Source organism: Carassius gibelio, chromosome A25 (assembly GCF_023724105.1).
Source record: "Carassius gibelio isolate Cgi1373 ecotype wild population from Czech Republic chromosome A25, carGib1.2-hapl.c, whole genome shotgun sequence".
Taxonomy (NCBI): Eukaryota; Metazoa; Chordata; class Actinopteri; order Cypriniformes; family Cyprinidae; genus Carassius; species Carassius gibelio.
This window is the reverse complement of record NC_068395.1, coordinates 6,274,790-6,292,213: the sequence shown is the minus strand read 5'-3', so window position 1 is coordinate 6,292,213 and position 17,424 is coordinate 6,274,790. Positions and strand designations below refer to the sequence as shown.

At 36.0% G+C, this 17,424-nt stretch overlaps 1 protein-coding gene across 1 annotated transcript; it reads left to right on the top strand.

Moving 5' to 3' along the window:
• The first annotated feature begins 1,372 nt into the window (after nucleotides 1-1,372).
• Nucleotides 1,373-17,302, top strand: LOC127947037 (C-Jun-amino-terminal kinase-interacting protein 1). Its single transcript, XM_052543935.1, has 12 exons — nucleotides 1,373-1,658; nucleotides 2,767-2,878; nucleotides 5,321-5,632; nucleotides 8,700-8,781; nucleotides 9,934-10,935; nucleotides 11,422-11,494; nucleotides 12,280-12,449; nucleotides 12,547-12,650; nucleotides 12,777-12,893; nucleotides 13,965-14,035; nucleotides 14,341-14,439; nucleotides 15,580-17,302. Exons 1-12 carry the CDS (start codon nucleotides 1,588-1,590, stop codon nucleotides 15,650-15,652), a joined length of 2,286 nt encoding a protein of 761 aa, XP_052399895.1. The 5' UTR covers nucleotides 1,373-1,587; the 3' UTR covers nucleotides 15,653-17,302.
• Nucleotides 17,303-17,424: the final 122 nt, after the last annotated feature.

Sequence of the window (17,424 nt, the reverse complement as noted above, 5' to 3'; positions counted from 1 at the left end):
TTATTTCTGCATTTTTTTGCATTTTCTTTATTTTCATTTATATTACATTGTAAAAAAAAAAAAAAAAAGCTTTTATTGATGTCTTTTGGGTGGTTGTATGCATAACATTCGTTTGTGTGTTTATTATTTTAGTTTAGTTTTTTTTTATATAAAGTCTTTAGTGTTTTTTTTTATTATTCTTGTATTGTTTTATTGTGAGTATTGTTTTGTATAGCGGTATGTATTTTAGATTTGTTTTCCCTTTATTTCTATTAAATATATAGTATTTTGTTTTTAGTATTTATTTTATTGTATTGTATTGTATTTTCTTGTATCGTCTTGTATTGTCCTGTCCTTTTGGTGTCCTGTTTTGTTTATTTCTTTTGTTCTCGTTTTGTGTTCTTTTTCCCCATTTGTTTTTGTTTTCCTTTCCCTTCTCTCTTTTTGGTGTGTTTTGGAATTTTGTTTAATTTATTTGTTCTGTTCTGTTTTGAGTTTTGTTTTGTTTTTTTATGTTCTGTTATGTTTTTTTGTTTGTTTTTTTTATTTTTATTTTTGTCCTGTTATTTTCTCTTTGGTTTTTTTTTTCCTCTCTCTGTTGTTTTTTGTTGCTTTGTTTTACATAAAAGTCTCACATGGTTAATTTTTTTTTTCTGAATAAGTGTAAGATTGAAATGACATCTATGAATTTCACATTTGTATTAAATCAGTGTGCTGTCAGCATCCAGCAGTGAGGCTGGCAGTGTAGTAATGCAATAGAGCTGCTGTAAGCAGAGCTGATGTGAATGGCGTCCTGTGGGAGCTGCGCTAATGAGGGAAGAGCTCTCAGCTCCTGTCTAGGTCTGCTAATGTCTGCTCTTATAGAGCATACTGACCATGGAGAGACTCTTATCTCTGCCCGTTTCTCTCTCTTTGTCCTCCATCTTCTGCAGAGTCCCACAATGAAACGGATCTCCTCCAAGTCAATAACACGTTATCTGCAATCGCCCCACTGCACAATGTAAAATAAGATGACGCATGTATGATCCGTCAATAACATGCATGTTTTTCCATTAATGAAATGCAAGAAGATCTGAATCTAATTAACAGGGTTTAGGAGGAGATCCTAATGAACTGTAATGATGCAATATATATCTCAGGAAGCTTTCCAGATATTTTCATCTGGTTATCAATGCCATCGATTCCCAGCAGGCATCTCTTCACCAAACTGGCCTGCAATTGTGTGGAGGTGGCAACTCGAGCCGCATTGATCTGGACCATCAATCAGTGGGGTGGCAGACCCTTTTAGTGGAGACTACGCCTCTCTCTCTCTCTCTCTCTCTCTCTCTCTCTCTCTTCAGTCATCCGCTGCCGACTTTAATGGCTCCATTGAAGGACACACGCAGAGCAGAGCAAGGAGTGTTAGGGGTGTACAGTAGGATGTTTTCAAGGGGAAGTGAGGACGTCCTCGACAGCTTCCGTGGCTGATGTAACCCCCCGAGGACCCTCGTGGAGGACATTTATGTGTGGAGTGCCGGACGGGTGGTTGAGAAAGAAACTGGCAGAATTGTTGGCTCCATCGATTTTCCCCACAAGAAGGGTCCAGTGGCATCCTGCCCTGCCCTGCAGATGGTGCTCAGCCTGGCCATGGACTCCAGAGAGGATGGGGACAGCTGGATGGAGGAACAGTGGGAGAAATGGTACAGTAGTGATACTGCCGTGTGCCCCTGCACGGCCTTTTTGCGCTGCACTTACCTGACCTTGGATCAGCTTGTGGGTTCTGAAATAGGCCAACATGTTAGTTTGGTGTGCATGAAGGAAATATATGTAGGGTTATGGATGGGACTGAATGAGATGTGAAGGTTTACTCATTTAATGCGTGTATGTTTGTGTTTCCGATCATTCTTTTGAATGGTACAAAATCATAATCGAGGGATACAATAATGATTGTGGTCTGCAGAAAGACGTTTATAGTTCTGCTAGGTTGATTAGATTGACTAAATTTGCTATGTTAAATTGTTTGTCTTGTTATCAATCTAGAAATGTGGCGACTGCACAATTGCTGGTATATTAACAGGAAGTACTCCAAATTTTGGATGTCGGAGTGCTTTTAAAGCTTTATTTGTCAGTGAATGGCTAGCTTGCAGACAGAAGGTATAAGGATACTGAAAACCAACTTTATTCAAAACATTAGGTAGAATAAGAATGTTGTTGTCATTAAGCAAGTTCATACAATGTGTTAAATCAGCATTTAGGATTTACATTTAGGAAAACAAAAACAGAAGAATTGTGTTTGTATTTGCTTATGCTTTCTTACAACAGATTTCTACATGCATAACTTGCATAATTCTGAATAATATCCTTGAATCTATGTAATATTATTTTATGTAAATTTGTTTGTATATAAATATAAATTAATGTAAAGGTTTATAAAATAGACTATTAAATAACTAAATAATCTTAAAGTTAGCAGGATGTCAACCGATAACTAGGATTACATTAAATGACTAAAGAAACTACTTTAAAAGAAAGTGGTGGGGGTATACACATTTATATAAATGTATACACACACACACACACACACACACACATATACATATGCATACATACACACTTATTTTATTTACATTTTTATTTGCATTCATATTTGCATTCACACCTACAAGTTACAGCATTGCAGTAGTTGTGCAGTTATCAGACGAGCAGGCAAGCCGTGCCCTCTCTTGTGTATGACTGTCTAGCGATGGCCTCGTGGAGGGATGACGTAATGTGTGTCACTATCTGTGTGGGTGTGCTGGCACTTTGCAGGTTAACCCATGACATCAGTCTGAATGAATACGAGGATGACGACCTTTCAGAAATGACAGAAATCACGGATGAGAATGGAATCACTCTCAGCCAGCTCGACCTCGACCCTAGTGTAAGTCTGTACCCTCAAATAAACTTACTGGACAGATTTTAGTCTGTTTTCATAGCTGGCATTTTGGTGTAAACATACATTTTCATACACTCTCAGAAAAGAAGGTACAAAAGCTCCCACTGGGGCAGCACCTTTTCAAAAGGTACACTTTTGTACCTTATTTATCCTTAAATTTGTAACTTAAAGGTTCATTTTAGCACCTAAATGTACTTTTTGAAAAGGTACTACCCCAGTGCCTTTTTTTCTGGGAAGGTATTAGTAATTTAGGTTATTTCCATATAAATATATTTACTTGTATATTTAAGCAATATATTTGTAATTTTATCCATTTATTTATTTTGTTGGTATATATATATATATATATATATATATATATATATATATATATATATATATATATATATATATATATATATATAAAACATGCACGTCCTGATTTTGCCAAGTTCGATGTGTTCCTAGGTCAACATATTTTGTTGACCCTGGAACAACATTTTACTCCAAAAATATATTCTTAACCATATCCCTACACCTAAACCTAACCTTAACCATGAGTAATCCCTAAAATCAGAGGATATGATAGATGAATGACACTGATGTACAAGCACCAAACACTGATTTTAAGCGTAAACTTCACAAAATCTATAAACTGGTTCTTCAAATCTGATTGGTTAATCACAATGTTGTTCCAGGGTCAACAACGATGTTGTCCCAGGAACATGTCTCACTTGGTAAAATCAGGTTCTGCATAAAACATATTGTGGTTTCAGGGTTTACTCTTAATTTTTGGGAGGTGTGCCAAAGCACCACCTGGACATGCCTATGTGGGTTAATAAACATCTGCTCTGAGCCTGTAGCTAATCTCCAGTGGGCCAGTTTAGGAATCAAACCTTACACTTAACTTTAGATTTATTCGCAGCTACAAAATCATTTTATGTAGAAAACAAAAGATGATGTTAGGCAAACATCAGTCACCAACTCTCAGTGTGTAAGAGAGAAGCTTGGACATTCTGTGAAGCATTTTCTTTTGCTTTTTATGAACAAAAAGTCAAACCGGTTTAAAATGGCATGAGGGTGTGTAAATGATGACCAGCAGACTTTTGCATGATCTATCCTTTCCGTTTTTGACCTCCTTTGTGTCTTCCTTTGATTAAAATGACTTTCAAGAGCATGGACTATAGTGATTACTATAGTAATCACAGTTATCTTAATTTTAAAACATTACATGTCAACAGGCAGTCCTCACCACAAAGTAAAACATGTATATGTGGTTTATCTCCACCCTAAAACCAAACAGTCACTTATCTTTCCATGAGACACAGTCTGGAGCTGAATGAGGATTCATCTGACACTGCAGAGCTTTGCGAGCTGTTTACCCAACAGCAAAAATAGATTTTTTAGTTCAAAGGCACATCATCCGTTTCCATGTATTGCAGCCCAAAGAATGTGTAGAGATTGAGAATTTTTGTATTTGAGTGAGTAAGTGAGGTCACAAGAGACTGTTGTGTTCAGAGCCAATTAGCATAGCAGTCAGTTAGCATTAGCATTAGACATAAACTCTGAGGGAAGCCGTCAGAGTCAATCACATCTGACTGTTTATCATGTTAACCACTTAAAAATCCCTCATTTATCATTTCAATAACTTTTTATGTGATTACGAAGTGTTTTTTGCTAGAAAAGCTGTGTTTGAAGACAATAAGGCGAGTTAGAGTTATTGGTTTGACAGAGAGAATTTATTGTTCAGTCTCATCTGGTGGTTCAACATGGATATCATTGTCTGAGCACTTACATAAAAATCCCTAATTTATGAATTCACCACCTTTTAATGAAATAATTAGCACTGTAAGTGTTTATGCTATCAAAAGCTGTGTTTAATGACAACAAGGCAGTTTAGTGTCATGACATTGACAGAGAGAATCCAAAACATTTTAATTTACGTCAGATGATTGATCATAATTATTTTAATGCAATGATTAGCATTATGACGTAAGTGTTAATGCTAAGAAAATCTGCGCTGAAAGAGCATAAGTTTCAGCTTAATTTGCTTTGACAGAATTTAAGACATGTTCAGTAACATCTAACTGTTTAGCATGGATATCATTATCTAATCACTATCAGTAAAAATCCTTTTTTTATTTTCACAGCCTTTCAATTAGATACTGGAATAGTGCTTATGGTAAGAATAGCTGAGTTTAAAGACAGTAAGGCAGTTTAGTGTAATTAAACATGTTATAATCGTTCTCCTTGTCATTTTTGGGTGTGTTTATTTTGCTTCTGTCTTGTGACACGCCTCATTGTTCTCTGGGATTGAATTAGCTTTGCTTACAGCAGCCAGGAAGGGAGCCACAGGCTGATGTCATCCCCGTGCTCTGATTGGCCGGCTGCGTCTGACTGCAGCTCCTTTGCTCTCGCCTCTAAAGCTCTGCTGCCTGCTCTTCCCAGGATCACATGACTCAGCCGACCAATGGCACGCCGAGGAGCGGCCGGAGGAGGGGGGTGCTGGAGCTGCAGACCGAGATGCTCCACTTGGACCTGATTGATGCAGAGGGAGGAATCTTGGAAGAAGAGGAGGAAGAGGAGAACGAGAGGCGGCCGGTTGATCCCTTCGATGACAACCACAAGGAAGTGCAGGGTGCAGGGCCGCCTGTCACTCAGCCTCAGCTAAAGGATTTCATCCCTGCCGTCGCCATGGATACATATCGGCCCAAGAGACCCACCACCCTGAATCTTTTCCCCCAAGTGCCAAGGACTCAGGTGAGACGGACAGGTTTTGGCAGTGGCCTATGGTCTTTAAGAGGCTTGTGATTACGTCTGAGGCAGATGGACAGGGATTACAAATTGTTTTACAGTAGAAGTGATGATTTCCATTCTGCACAAACAGGATCTTGAGCCGTAATCTCGAGCAGTTCCCCTGGAGGGATGGCATGTATTTTCAGTGTGTATGCAAATCGGTGGCATGTAGCGTTCAGGTTTCTTTGATACTACCGACCGGTGATGTTGATGATGTTTCCTGTTTGTGAGCTCCCGCTCGTCCCACCTGCTATGAATCACTGCTATCCGCCCTCCGTGTAATGCAATCCAACAAGAAAGAGCGCAAGTGGATCATTACTGTTGACCTGTGAGGGTCAAACAGCAGGGGGCGGCACTTTAATGGGTCGATTCGAACAAAACATAATGAGGTGGGAGTAAAAACATAGTCATATGTGGCACTGTTTTGGAAAGGGTTGTGATTGACATTGTTGGGCTAGCTACTGTAAATAATTTGTTGATCTATATATCATGTTAGAAGAGACCGGGGCATGTTGTCTCAGTTTTTAACATTATAAATGTGTTATTTCTTTCTTATTACTGTGCATAATCTTACCTAGTATTGTTATTGTTAAATCAAAGTAAAACTATAAAAAAATAAAGTTTCTGGATATTGAAATAAAGCTTAAATAAAATAAATATTAGATTTAAAAAATATATAAGAAATCTGAAATGTTGCCTTGGCAATAACCAAAATAAGTAAAAGTACCGATATTACTAAACTAAAAATTTTAAAATTTAAATACAAAATTAAAATAGTTAAATGTATTTAAAAATACTAAAATAAATAATAATAATAATAATTACAAAAGCACATAACAAAATTACTAAAACTAAAATGCATTTAAATACTATATATATAAAAAACTATGACTCACTGAGTCTTCTCTCTCTGAATTTTGAAGTGCATCATGGGTAATGAGGCTGAGGAAACTAAATGATTTAAGTAATGGCCCAGCACTGATCTCCTGAAAAGACTTCCAGCCCAGACTGTACTGAACTTAAAATGACCTTTTCAGTTTTCTCTATTACTGAAATTGGATTTGGTTATGCTGCTTGCTGAAATTTTCAATATTGCCCCAAGTTTTTTCGAAAAGACATTTATTCTAGAAATAATGGTTTTATGTGTTCTGTATTTTCAACTCCACACCCAAAAATGAATATTGTAATCATTTACTAACCCTAATGTAAAAAAAATTACATTTAATATAAAGCAGTTTAATCAGGTTGTTCTGAATTGCATAACAATATTTACCATTTTATTAGTCCTGGCCAGTCCAGTGTCCCGAATTCCCAAATCACCCGAGATATTGAAACCAGTGGTCTCTATACTTAAGACTTGCATAAGCCCACTTGTATTATATCCAATTATTTTGCCAACTGATTATTATGAGGTGACATGAAACCTAGCAGTTGAAAAACAGGCTTTTGCTTGAATATTTGAGCATACTGAATCATATCCAGGTCAGCAGACTTTTTAACGATCACAGAAGATGATGCGACTGTAAATGTGCTTCCCTGTCTTTAATCTCATAATCTTGCCTTGTCGAATCTCTCCACGTCTGCAGCATTGGCACAGCCGCTGGGCTCAAAGGGCATTTGAGGAATTAGCAAAGAGCTTTTCATCCTGAAAGAAAACAGAGTTATTGGATAATACAAGTAAAACCATGAGAAAGTCTGCTCTAAAAATATCTACATTGTGACAGTAATATTTTAAGCCTGGGTATTGACTGAAACCCTAAGAATCAATGTGAAGCTCTATTGACAACTTATTTATATTACTTCTGTAATCTGACATATTTCTGAGAGAAATGGCATATTCAGTTGTTAAAAAATTTAAACAGTTGATTTTACAAGGAAATTGAATTTTTAAAAGTGTTCATGGCATACCTTTCATTTCTTTCTTTTGTTGACATATGTCCTATTTCCTAAATCATATTTTTGGGCAAAAGTATTCCCTTAAAAATAAAAATAAAAGCCAATTGCCTTTAGTGATTTTTTTTTTTTTTTAAAGTTCACATTCACAGTCATTCTTACACTAGAAAGCATCTGATTGGATGAAACAATGTAGTGAAGGATGAGTCATCAGCACCAATAATATCCATCTTAAATCTGCTAAAGGAACTTTTAGGTGAACATTAGAATATAGATAATGCTATATATGATAGTAGCATATAGCTAACTGTGTATATAATAGTAGCATAACTGTCAATTCCTCAAAAAGCCTTTCTCAAATTTCAATGTTACCCATTATATTTCCTGCAGAAATAAAGATTACTTAATTCTAGTCTGATATTAGTAGACCTACAGTAAAAGACTGAGACAGGCTCCAATTAATAAATTAGATAGCAATGAACTGTGAGGATCGAGTTTCTCCCATCTGGGTTCTTTCCTCATACTGTTTTTAGTGTCACTAAATGAGAACATCATATCAGCCATCTGTGTCTTCTTTCTCCATCACGAACACTACTATGCGTTCCCATCTACCCCCACACTTACACACACACTACTGACACGCTCTCACGCAGGCCAGTTCCTGCATCATCGATGGGCGAGTTGCTATGACAGCATTGGAGTGTCCATGTTAAAGGTGCATTATAGCGTGGTCAATTCGTGAGTCAGCGTCAGGAAAGAGCAGTAAATCTATCTGTAGATAGCTCTTCCTGTAACTCTCTCGTTATACGGACTGTAGTCAGATATGGTTTCTGTTTCAATATATGATAGAAAAGCACCTAAAATGTGTTGACAATTAGAAATGCTGATTTATCCATGATGGATGGATGTACATGTCCGTATGTGTTTTAGTGTAATTTTTACATTTGATTTAAATTTTAAATACTTTAAATAAAAACTATTAAAAATGCAATGACTGTACTGTACTTTTTAATTTATTATTTTTAGAAAAGTGGTCCAAAAATTGTATCCTGTTTAGTTTTGGTATAAACAATATGGACTCTCTCAGCCTTTTGTATATTGAAAAACCTATCCCTCATTCTTTTTACTTTAATCGCAGGACACAATAAATAACAATTCCTTTGGGGAGAAAGAGCGGAGGAAAGATAAGAAAAGCCATTCTTCATCGCCACACATTAAGGGTGAGTAATGGCCACTCACACCACACAAATGAACATGTCTGAAGAATTGCTGACTTGACTTGAATTTTCCAAACAAGTAATTTTTCAATAAACACTTCCGTGCATACGAATAATTACCATGAGATAAATGAAAGAAATACAAGTTGTAGGTGTATTATTGTTCATACTGTAGCTGTTTTTGTAGTATTCGCTTTCATGGAATGAAAATGTGTTTACGTGATGTGATTAGCTTAATGGGATTTCCGTCAATCTACTTACCCAGAAAGTTCGTCAGACTTGTGTCTGACTCTTCCAGTATGAAAAAAGGTTTGTATACTGTAAAGCTAGTGTCAATTGTTCTGTTCCAGCTTTATACATTTAGGAGTGTAAATATTATGGCTTTGTCCCAATTTGGATGAGTTAACTATATACTAAAATGATATGCTTCCCTAATGATGGGAAATTAGCATTTGGTATATGTAAGCATTATATGTAAGCACCAGTCTGTATGAAATGAAAATTCACACTATTTTCTATTACCTATTTATATATATTTTATATATTTTTAAAAACCCATGTTTTTGATCTTATTCTTAATGATGTTCATCATTGATTTTTTTCCCCCTCTTACTACCTTGCGATTCTTAATCAAAAGTCATAACTGGATCTTCTGTTGAAACTACAGACGACTTTCTGGTGACAGACTTCTCCAGTTAAGATCTGGCTCCATCCAATCAGCAAACGGTGGATTGAATTAAGTCCCTGCCTTACAATACTAGATTTTTCGATAATTTGAATGTTAGTCCTAGTATGGATAAAAACTGCTGTTGCTATTTCTATTGCAATACGATTTTAAAATTCATTACGATTTTAATTTTAAGTTCATACCTTTGTTGCGAAGGAAGCTTTGATCTCATTGTATTTGATGGTACCTTTCTTCAGTTGACAAAATGACAAATTTCACCTTTATATATTATACCATATATATCATATAGTCACCTTTTACATTGGTTTAAAAGTCATCAGGATTCATTACTTCCTGTGCTGAGTTAAACTTGGCATTTTGCAAGGCTTTAACTGTGGCATTAACTGACATTTTACATAATCCTCTTCAGATGTTTTTCTCCATTAGGCTTATTGCCTAATGTATAATCTTCTGTGTGTGTGAAACAGGAGATCCCGCGGTCAAACCTGAGCAGGTTAGCCTGACCGATGCGGACAAAGTTCAGGCCAAGGCTGGCACAAAACCACGGGGACCTGCCTCCTCCACGAACAAAGCCTCAGCCTTTCACACCAAGAAGCAGGATAAGCTGTCTGAACCTTTGAAAAAGTCCAATGTGGTAGCACCCCTTACGCAGACAGTCATGAAGGGAAAATCCACGGAAGTGACACTGATAGAGGGTGTCCTTGACATCCCAACCATTTGCAAGGAAAAAGCCCGGTATCACACCGTCAATGGCTATCGGGAACAAGTGCATTATCTTGTGGAGAATGAAGGTATGTGTGACCAATTGGTCGACAAAAACAAGGACTATCTCATTTCAGAAGGAAATGCAACAGAGGAGATCCACCTCACACCAGTCAACGGTGAACAAGAGCGGCCATTTCTGTCCCAGAGCAGTGACAGCAACCGCATGTCCATTAGTTCGGACACAGATCTTCCTCCCCTTCACTACTACCCATCAGCGGGTTGTCCGAACCCCTCTATTAGTGAGGAGGATGAGGTGTACGCACCCACACCCCCATGCCGGACTGTCAGCCTCAGCAATGCGGGGGACTCTTGTCAGTGGGCTGAATCCCGTAAGCCTAAATTGGTGAAGGAGAACACAGGGAACTTAAAGACAGTGGCGGTCAGCACAGATGCTTCGGGACTGACTTATGACTCTGTTAAGTACACCCTGGTGGTGGATGAGCATGCTAAGCTCGAGCTAGTGAGTATCAAGGACTGCTACAAAGGTTACGAAAGTGACAGTGACAATACTGTCTATGAGTCTGCCATCGATGAGGATGAGGAGGATCAGGAAGAGGACGCAGAGGGAGAAGAGTCTGGAGCGAGAAGCATGAGGAGAGACACTTCCTGTTTGTCTACGGATTCCACCACAGACACCACCTCAGACATGCCCCGTTCCCGCAAGTTCATGAATGTCTTTGTGAATGGACGGTCACGTTTATCTGGTGGGTAATAGATGCTGATTTGGAATTTAGAAAATAATTCATTTAATTTCTTAATAAAGGGGTTGTTGCAAATGTGTACAGATCTTAAACATTGTAAGTACTCTGAAATCCATTTAGTCATTTACTGTGGCTGCTTCGGCTACTTTGATCATGAAACACTTCCACTTTCCACAATGCCAAGTTTATGAGTTTATTTTTGGCTTCTGGTATGTTACAATAATATGCAGTGGATATCAAATGAAGGCAAGAGCAGTGTGAGATGCTCAGAAAGAATGGCAAAGGGCCAAGGGTTGAACCTTGTGGCACCCCTTCAGTAATACATCTGCCTGAGACTTTGCAAGAACACCAGGTTTTTTTCATTTATGGGTTTGCTATCAGACCCACCTTTCACCAGCCAGGATCAAGATTCAGCCGGCAGTTCCTACCAAAATGTCTCTATCCTTTGTTGTTCTTGTTGTGACAATGAACGTTTGTTCTCCCACTCAGCTGCTGAGTTTGGATTCTTCTCCTGTGTTATTAACGGAGAGGAAAGAGAACAGAGTCACAGAGCAGTGTTCAGGTAAGAATTCTTGATGCAACATTTGAAAACAAAAACAAAAAAACAGGAAAGTAACCATGCAACTTAAAAAGGATATTGAACCCTATCCTGTCAAAGAAATTTTAAGGAAGATTTTTTATTTATTTATTATTAAATGAAGCCTATTTTGGGGACCACTATTATTATTTATTTTTCTGCTTTTTAACTTTTTTTTTTAAATTATGCAAAGAGCATAACTGTAATACTGTGTTGGTTTATTATTATTGTTGCTATTATTATTAATATATTTTCTTTAAATGTGCTAAATTGTCATTAAAATAATGTCATAATGCAAGCAGAATAACTGTCCTAAAAAATATATATTTTTATTTGAGTGTGAATTTTACCCATTGACCCAAATGAAACACGAATAATAGGAAAAACTACACAAATATATAGTTTTCTTCAAATAGATAGTCAAATAGATAGTCCTTATTTTAAACTTGTTTTTGATATTTTTAATGTTATATTTGAAGTTAGACATATTTCTCTCATATATGACATTTTCAAAAACACAAAATTTAACTTTTCAATCTTGACATATTATGATACTAATTTATATGATGTTATCATCATATTAAAAACTGAAAACTGAAAGGCAGAATAACTGTCCTAAAAAATATATATTTTTATTTGAGTGTGAATTTTACCCATTGACCCAAATGAAACACGAATAATAGGAAAAACTACACAAATATATAGTTTTCTTCAAATAGATAGTCTACTCATTGGTTGTTACCCTAAACCAAATTTTGGCCTTTTTACAGGTTTATTCCTCGTCATGAAGATGAGTTGGAGTTAGAGGCAGATGACCCCTTACTAGTTGATATGCAGGCCGAGGATTTATGGTGCGAGGCCTACAACATGCGCACTGGATCCAGAGGCATCTTCCCTGCATTTTATGCTGTCAAAGTGACAAAAGATGAACTTGTTAAAGGTACGCCTTGGCTTTGCTATAAGTATTTTAAGTATTTGAGCTTTTGTATCTTGTACATTGAGGAATAATGGCCTTCTCTGTCTGCTGATTTGTTTAGAGGTCAAAAGTGACTGGATGGACAAATTCTGGGTAAAATTCCTTGGTTCTGTTCAAGTTCCGTATCACAAAGGGAATGATGTGCTTTGTGCCGCCATGCAAAAGGTATACTAATCATCCATTTCTGCATTATAATTCTGCCCTGGATTTCCATATAAATTTACATAATTAAACAGATATGATGTTGTTCAAATGTAATCTGATGTTCATATGCAATTTGATTGTCAACAGATAGCATCAAACAGACGAACAACAATGCAGTTCAGCCCCCCTTCGCCTTGCATTCTGGAAATCAACACACGAGGAGTGAAAATTATCGTTCAGGATGACTGTCGGACTTCTGGAAGGGTTTGTATAATATAAAAGACCTATAATATTATTTTTAAAGAAGCACAAGGGTCATTCCTAAAAAATAAATAAATAAAAATGAATGATATGTTATGATTTATGGAGGTAATTCAATAAAGGTTTGATGGTGTCAATTTAATTTTGATAATTTGTATCCTTATTTTAACCTTGTTTTTGATATTTTTAATGTTATATTTGAAGTTAGACATATTTCTCCCATATGACATTTTCAAAAACACAAAATTTAACTTTTCAATCTTGACATATTATGATACTAATTTATATGATGTTATCAAAAATGTTGAAAAAAAACTGAAAACTGAGCCACACCAAGTAATGATACAAAACCTCACAGAATTAATATGATCTTTTGCAAGAAGTGATATTAACTAAACCTGTGATATGGGTTTTTATAAATTATCAAAAAAAAAATGTTAGATCAATGTTATGAAGATACGTCTGGAATAAATTAATATTAAATGAAAATTATTAATTATATTTTGTAATATAATATTAGAACACATACATTTAAAATATATATAAGTGTTTGTTATAAATAATATGATTTCTATCTTTAAAAATTTGATGATGACATAGGGACATAGGGAAATAGCATAGGAATGAATAAGATGACACAGTGTGAAGTGCTCTCAATATTACCATCCATAGATCTATAATATGGATAAATAATGATTTTAATTCCTTATTTGGAAATAAAAAATTGACCTTTGACCTCAAGGTCAAATGATTCCTCCTACCTCTGCTTCGCACTGTAGCTATGTTGCCACCAAAAGACTCTTCCAGTCAGCTGTGCTCTATGATGCAACATTTGCAGACCTACAGTTATGCAATTAAGCATTTTAAGACTGAATGGTAATCTGTAGCCATAATGTGTGTGGGGGGGATCTCGCCCCTTAAACCTCTCTGAATTAGTGAATTAGTGAGCCTGCTCAGTGATGTAAACCAAAGGATTCAGGAGTTTAGCACACGTACTAAGACAACCTCACACTGCAGCTTACACCAATGTTTCAATCCCTGCTGCTGATTAGTCTTTCTTTCTGTATTTTACAGGGTGAGAAGTGCTTTCACTTTTTTCAGCTGAAAAACATCTCCTTCTGTGGGTGCCATCCGAAGAACAAGAAGTGAGTTTAAACAGAAATGCATTTCTCTCAAAGTGCTATTATTAGAAACTTTCTCTCCATTTTGACTTGTTCCGATCTGAAAATAAGCGAATTGGGTTCTTGATGCATCTTAGAGACATTGCCACAGTTCTTCTGGATTTAATCGGTCTCAGTTTGTTCTGTTTCTTCATGTTATTCCAGACTGAATGATGGTGAGATCAGATCTCTGTGTTGAGCCCTGGCTATTGTCAGATTCCTTGTGCAAACAAAAATCTCACTGGATTATTACAATCAATATCAATATTTTCTCTGTGTGTTTCTTTCAGGTATTTTGGAGTAATAACGAAACATCCAGCATATGAGAGATTCGCCTGTCATGTGTTCTTTTCAGATGATACAACCACAAAACTGGCTGAATCTGTTGGGTGAGTTCTCTAGATCCCACAAACACAATTTTTGTTTCTCAATTATATTTCCTGTTGAAACCAAGTTATTTATTGTGGAACATTTCCTACTCATTTAACATACTGCTTTATGTATGTTATCATCATGTATTCTGCATATTCAATAGTATACATTATTTTTATTTTTTTATTTTTGAGGGGGGGGGCATATTTTAGCTGATTGGTCAAAACGGAAAATAGAGTGCAACAGTGCCTTTCCACTTTTTATTTTTCACATAAAAAATATGTCTTTGTAAAAAAGTTATAAGCCACAAACAATTCTGCTATTATACATTATTATTAAAAATAAAAAAGCATATACCAAAAGCATATACCGTTGATTAACAACTTTGTAGCTTAAAAGGATAGTTCACCCAAAAAATGAATTAATTCTGTAATTAATTACTCACCCTCATGTCATTCCAAACCTGCAAGACCTTTGTTCATCTTCTGAACAAGATGAAGATATTTTTGAGCTACGAACTAAAACCATGACGCATGCATGTGGTGCCACTGACGTAGAACAAGTATGCGTTCTTACAAGCAAAGGAATGCACATGCATGCGTCATGGTACTCTTGTGAATAGAGGCGGACAGTGACAGAGAAGAGAAGAATTGTTGAATAAAGTCATTGTTTTTGTTTTAGCTTGTAGCTCATAGCTTTATAAAATTAAGGTTGAACCACTGATATCACATGGACTATTTTAATGATGCCCTTTCTATGTTTCTGGGCCTTGAATGTGGTAGTTCCCTTAATGTCTATGCAGGGTCAGAAAGCTTTTGGATTTCATCAAAAAATATCTTAATTTGCATTCCAAAGATGAACAAAGGTCTTAGGTTTTTAACAGAATTAATGACAGACTTGTTATTTTTGGGTGAACTATCATTAATGGTTTACAAGTTAGCGTTAAAAATATGTTACGTTAAAATATGGCAGAATTATGCTGCTTTCTGAGGCAGAAATATGAGTTCTGTTCCAGAGTAAATTTTTGAAAGCACAAATAAAAACAAAACTCGTTCTAGATCTAAAATCACATCTAGACCTTCCCAAAATGAAATGAAAATATGGCTACAGTGGATAATTTATATATGTGCATATAAATAAATACTTTATTTTTACAGGAAAGCGTTTCAGCAGTACTACAAAGAACATATGGAATATTCCTGTCCAACAGAAGACATCTTCCTCGAATGATCTTCAGTCTGCTTTTATTTTTCCATTATCACATAATATATGAGGCGTCGCATGATGGTGGTTTTGAGTCACTTTGTACGTATTGACGATGTTTATTTTAGACAAATGTTAAAATCGAAACAGATATCAGCTACAGCGCAACTACTTTCACATACTGGTGTAAAGCCTTAAGATGTTTAATAACAGAAAAAAAAATTTGATGTGACTTGTATAAATCATTTGTGCAAAGTCTGGTTTTAAATTCATTCGAAGCACAATGTCTGACGCATTAATGATGGATGAAACATCACAAAAAGATCTTAAAACAACTGTATGTTTAAAAAAAAAATTACCTTGAAATTTAAATTTCAAAATCATTCTGATTGCGTACATAATCTATCTGAGCCGAATGGCTTGTTTTTTCCCGCGCTCCTTCACAAATGCCTGGGAGTTTGTAAGCTTGGTGAGCGGATACGAAATACCGCGAAAAGGGCGGATTGTTTTACGGTAGCAACAAATTCACATTTACTGTTTACTGTAATTACGATAGCGAAGTTCACTCTTTTAACTGTAGGGGGCTTCAAAGTCGCAACACATAGCTACAATACAGTCTTTGAAAAATACACATACAGTTGCTTTAAAGCTAAACTGTGTCCAAAATCAAAGATTATCTGAAACCAAAGCTATTTTGGGCCATGTCTTCTTCGCTCAGAATGGATGTGAACCGTGTAATTGAATTCAGCCCAGACTGTCCATCTGGTGTCCCACTATGCGACACCCCAGGTTGAAGACCACTTTAAAGCGTTTCTCACATTGTTTTGAAAGGGTGGCTAGCACCTCTCTGAACTCAAGGTTATGAACCGGTGATCCAGAGCATAGCTGTGCCACAATTTCAAGTGTTGTGTGTTAAATAGGATAATTGCTGCCATTTTTCTTCAGTCATTTGAGACAAAGTCTCACAAATCCATGCTATGACGTCCATGCTCCATCTGTGAATGCTTTTTCTTTTTGGTTGTCGTATTTAATGTTTATGTGTGCTTATATTCCCATATGTTGCTCTGTTAAACAGAGCGTAGTCTGGGCTTATTCACATTCTTGCTATCCATGATGTATGTAGCTGTGAAAACCAAATAATTTCAATTTCTTTTTACATATTATATATTTCTTGTTTAGAATTCTATTGAAATGGAAAGATCTTAAAATATATTATTCTGGCAACTGAAACATATAAGGAGAGTGCAACACTACTGTCAGAAATGGTGCTGAGAAATACAGCTGTTTGGTAATAAAAAAAAAATGTGGTAATTTTTTTCCCCCCAGATACAAAATGAAAGGTTTTAAAGCCTTGGCCTAAAATGGACCCATCTTAACCAGTCCATTCAAAATGGCACATCCTTACAGCATGCGCTTACCTAATATGCAATATTTACTAAATTAGCAAAGTTTTCAATGAACTGATCATCAGGCCAAATGGTTTGTGAAGAAGTTATGGTTGGTACGGCCATTTTGAAAGGTGGAATTCAGTTATTAGGATCATATGTGTCTGCAAAAAATATCTGCGATCCGATCCTGCAAAATCACAAGTTGTGCCTACTTCATTTCTCACTGTAAATTTTTTTTTATGATCATAACTGTTCTGTGGAACCCATAAAGTTATATCCTATTTGTAAATGGATTGTCCTGGTGTGTAATTATTAAAAGTCTATTTTAATAAGGAAAGGAAATATGAAAGTTACGTTAAATATCAATGTGAAAGGAGAGAAATTTCAAGGAATCATCTATATCTATATCTG

Bases quoted from the DNA above. Each gene is read 5' to 3' on its own strand.
- LOC127947037 (XM_052543935.1), top strand. From the start codon at position 1,588: ATGGTGCTCAGCCTGGCCATGGACTCCAGAGAGGATGGGGACAGCTGG. The intron at 2,879-5,320 runs GTAAGTCTGTAC...TGCTCTTCCCAG, and splicing joins AGCTCGACCTCGACCCTAGT to GATCACATGACTCAGCCGAC. The intron at 12,651-12,776 runs GTATACTAATCA...GATTGTCAACAG, and splicing joins TTTGTGCCGCCATGCAAAAG to ATAGCATCAAACAGACGAAC.